Genomic DNA, 4063 nt, shown 5'->3' on the forward strand with positions numbered 1-4063 from the left:
TGAGTTATGAAAAAAAATGTTTTGTTTTTTTATTTCTTGAAACTTCATTTTATATTATTCATTTTAGCTAATATTTATGATACCAAAAATAGTAATAAATGATTATGAAAACTGAACAATAAAACTATGAAACTCCACAACAGAAAGTGAAGTGAGATAATTTCTGAAATTTTAGGGATAAAATTTAATTCACTTGAATTAGAAAGGTAATTTTTTTTTTCACCGGAAACTACAATGTGTATATATTCGATTTAAAGTTAAACTAATTTATGAATTTTTTAAATAGAATTATCACTAAAATATATCAAAAATATTTTTTTCAGTCAATTTTCTCTGCCAAATAAATTTGGCTGAAGTCTTAAAAATTTTTTTTTACTGCATCTCCTACCAAACAACTTTCTTTAAAAGTTGAGAGACCAACCAAAATCAAAGCCAATCTGATAGGTTATGTCTGATATCACAAGCAAAAATTGGTAAAATTATGTCACCTGCCCAATCATTTCCTAGTAACTAAGCTTCTTTATCTCTTTAGTGAGGTTAAGTCAACATTTGTGATCTATGTAAAGATGTAATAGTGTAAATGATGGTTACAAATTATCTAGATCACAGTTGTCAACTTCAGCTCCTTCAGTAGATATACTCACTACCAATAAGCTTTGTTTGTGGAGTTTTAATGGATAACTATTCATTAAAAAAAGATATAAGATAAAATGTTAGATTGATTATGTAATTAACCGTAAATACTTGGTATTATCATTAAAAGACCAACATATGTTTTGGGAGCCACACTAACGGAAAAGTGCCAATATCAAATATAGTTTCAATAATCAATTCATAACGTGCATGCACTCTGTGCATCTTTAGTACAATTTAAAATATGCTGATATTGTTCAATAACAATAAAAGAGTGATAGGCACTGCATCATGTCCTAACAGTATACAACCTCCTACAAAACGGCTTTAAGCCAATGCTTATACAATTCACAATTTATTTTTTTTTTAAGTAATACATTATATCACATAACAAAAAATATATATTTATATAAATTGTATATAAACTGGCAACATTAATATAAATCATCAGCTTGAACTGCATTATATGTAACAAATGAATTCGAAAAAAGATAGAGGAGCATTTGGCAAAATAATATTTTCAATAATAATACTAGAAGGTAACAGAGGAAGGAACTAATAAATATGTGAGATCGAATAAAATTAAAAACAATTATACTTGTGAAGATTTTGAATCTTGTAAATCTGTTAAACTTGACCGGGGTGAAAATAGTGTAGATTCCTAAAAAGACAAATTATATAATATGTAATTGAAGAGTAACACTTACTCCCAGTCAAAACTTTAGGACCATTCCAATTTTTTGAGGAAATACATTTTTGAATAAATATAAGAAAACTAAAATAGATTTTCAAATGAGACTTATACAACTAAAGTTCATTGAGTTATACATTATGATGTGTGTGTTGTAGTCCATGGATTAATATGAAGAGAAAATGTTCGTGGGCGCATTCAGGTGTGAAGAATACTAATAAGTGATATTTTATTGTACCAATGTTTCGGCCTGAATTTCAGGCTTTCTTCAGGGCTAAGTACAAACAAGATAATTAATATAAACATTTATGAATTGACAAATCTAAAATATTAATATTATAACTAGATAAATAATATAAACAATACATAATCATTTTTATATATCAACATAACTTTTTCCGCTTGTAACATATTTTAATAATAATCTATACAAATAGCCAGGCAGTAAGAGGACCACTAAACAACCCCTTTACATGATCTAAAGTTGTTGAAGACCGCTATGCACAACTTAACAAACTCAGATGTTAAATTAACCCAGGAGAGGTGCAGTGTTGAGCATTTACTTATATTGGGAAATAAACGTCTGTATTTTCCTAGTATTTCCTCTGTTTTGTTTATACTTTTGTATACCTTCCATTAACTCTTTGATGTTATTATTGCCACTTGTTTATGTTACTCCCTCTTTTGCTGCCCCCCCTATACTCAATTCAGTTTTGCTCTAGCCTCCTCTCAACGGTAAGGCTGAGCATTTCTCTCACAAGTACACTCCTAATGTGACATATTTTTTTCCTTATTTGAGCATTTTGCTAATTTTTTTTTCAGTTTTCATGACCTCCTTCCTGGTCATTTCTGACATAAAGTGGAGTTATCTAGAGGTAACCAACTTATTCTAACTATGGTGGGAGGTCAAGTTTTCATTCTGTGGGGCCGCTACAGAAATGATAAAAGTCAACCCCCAAGGCTGGATTTGAACCGGCACCACCACAGTTTCCAGATTGCCAGGACCTGCTCTGCATTTTGCTCACCTGGACACCTCCTGCGTTTCTTATATTAAATCATCAACCGAGTCAAGAAGATCCTAGATCTTTTACAAAATCTGGATTCTTCAGCCCCTTGTGGAAGAGCTACAATTTACAATGTCAATTTCAAATTACATAGAAAGTAATACAGATTTTGTCATCATCAGGTCCAATTGTATAAAAAAAAATGGCACAAATCGTCTACCATGAGATAAATGTTTATGGGACACAAAAGTAGAACACTCCTCTCGGGTTAAAGTTGGAGTCATTGAGGCATTGAATAGATGGTACTGTGGAGTACCAGATAATGAGAATGCTCACAGGTGAGCTAGGAATAGTCCTGAGATCACTCCTTCAACTCCTGAGCCCATATATGGTATTAGTCATAGCTATGCAAAAACTAAAATAAATGCAGTTTATGACTTTAAAGCTAAACTTTATTGGTTCGATAAAATATAGCTACATTCTAAGCTGTTTCTGGATGGACCCTGTATCAGTAAAACATTGCTTTAATTGGGCAGAGGCACTCTAAGGAAAATCTCAGGGTCCAATATAGATATAACAAATATATATTCATCCTTAAGCTTACTTCTGTGCAAGTTCTGTAGCAAAATGCCATCTATTGTTGGTGTGACCGATTTGCAGGTTTGAGGTTTGCACTGCATTACGGACCCGAAACATTGTAAATTGACCAACTCTTTAAATCAACTTAAATTAGGTATAGATCATGAGAAGCTGATTGTAAGGATAATGGTGCATAATAGGCCTCATAGGCCACAGTGCTACTAACCTTTAAAAAATTTGAAAATCCACCTTTATCCACCATACTGCCTTACCAGCATTTTTTAGCAACCCGCACTTTAAAGCATTTTTAGCAACTGTTGGTAAGTTTAGTTTTATTATGAATACTTTTTTCATTTTCTCATCTCCTAATCTTACTTTCCACTTTATTTTTCTTCTTCATTAATTTATGTTCATAATTATTATTAGTTTTATTACCCCTTTATAGAACTTCATATTTTAGTTCTTTATTGTGTTATTTTAATTAAATATTTTTTATTATATCTTTTATATATAGTTTTCTTTCTCACTTTTTTCATGATTTTAATTTTAATATTTCATTATTTACATCTATGTACTAGTCAGACTTTTCATACTGTTTGTTAATATCTTTTACTTGTTATACTGTTTTAATGTTAATTCTAACATGGTTGTTATCTTGTTTTGTACTTGACCCTGAAGATAGCCAGGAATTCAGGCTGAAAACTTGGCACAATGAAATAATTATCACTTATTAGTGTTCTTCACCCCTGGCTGCATCCTCTCCCCCACCCTGACCATCATATCCACATAAAATAATACAATTTTAGAGGAACATATTATAAAATAAAATAAATAAAATTATGCTTACTAATAAGATAGTCTGAAAAGACACAAGATAAGATAGAGTCAGATCTATTCCACACTTTCATTTTCATTAATGGTATTGAAAATTAACCCAAACTTTAACTTTATATTATATTAATATATATGTATATAGAAAACAGATAAAATCATAAATATAAAGATTAAATTGGAGTGTAAAATAATTTTTACACAACCGAACTGGTGGTCCTAAACTTTTGCTTTGCATTTTGATTAATAACTTAAATATTTAGAATAAAAAAAAAAAATATTATCACAGTGATTTCCTTACTTTATCCAATTTTGAGAAGTAAAA

The 4063-nt window shown here is 30.2% G+C and overlaps 1 protein-coding gene across 1 annotated transcript in view; it reads right to left on the reverse strand.

The window, feature by feature from the left end:
- Positions 1-1046: 1046 nt before the first annotated feature.
- Positions 1047-4063, reverse strand: part of LOC106691164 (potassium voltage-gated channel unc-103) — a gene marked incomplete at its 5' end in the record, with an annotated part of 14720 nt that continues 11703 nt past the window's right edge. Inside the window, 1 exon segment of the mRNA XM_014436840.1 lies at positions 1047-1294. Coding sequence (XP_014292326.1) covers positions 1226-1294 — 69 coding nt within the window.

The sequence above is a fragment of the Halyomorpha halys genome, unplaced genomic scaffold, assembly GCF_000696795.3.
Source record: "Halyomorpha halys isolate HHAL.00 unplaced genomic scaffold, Hhal_1.1 Scaffold2128.1, whole genome shotgun sequence".
NCBI classification, from domain to species: Eukaryota; Metazoa; Arthropoda; class Insecta; order Hemiptera; family Pentatomidae; genus Halyomorpha; species Halyomorpha halys.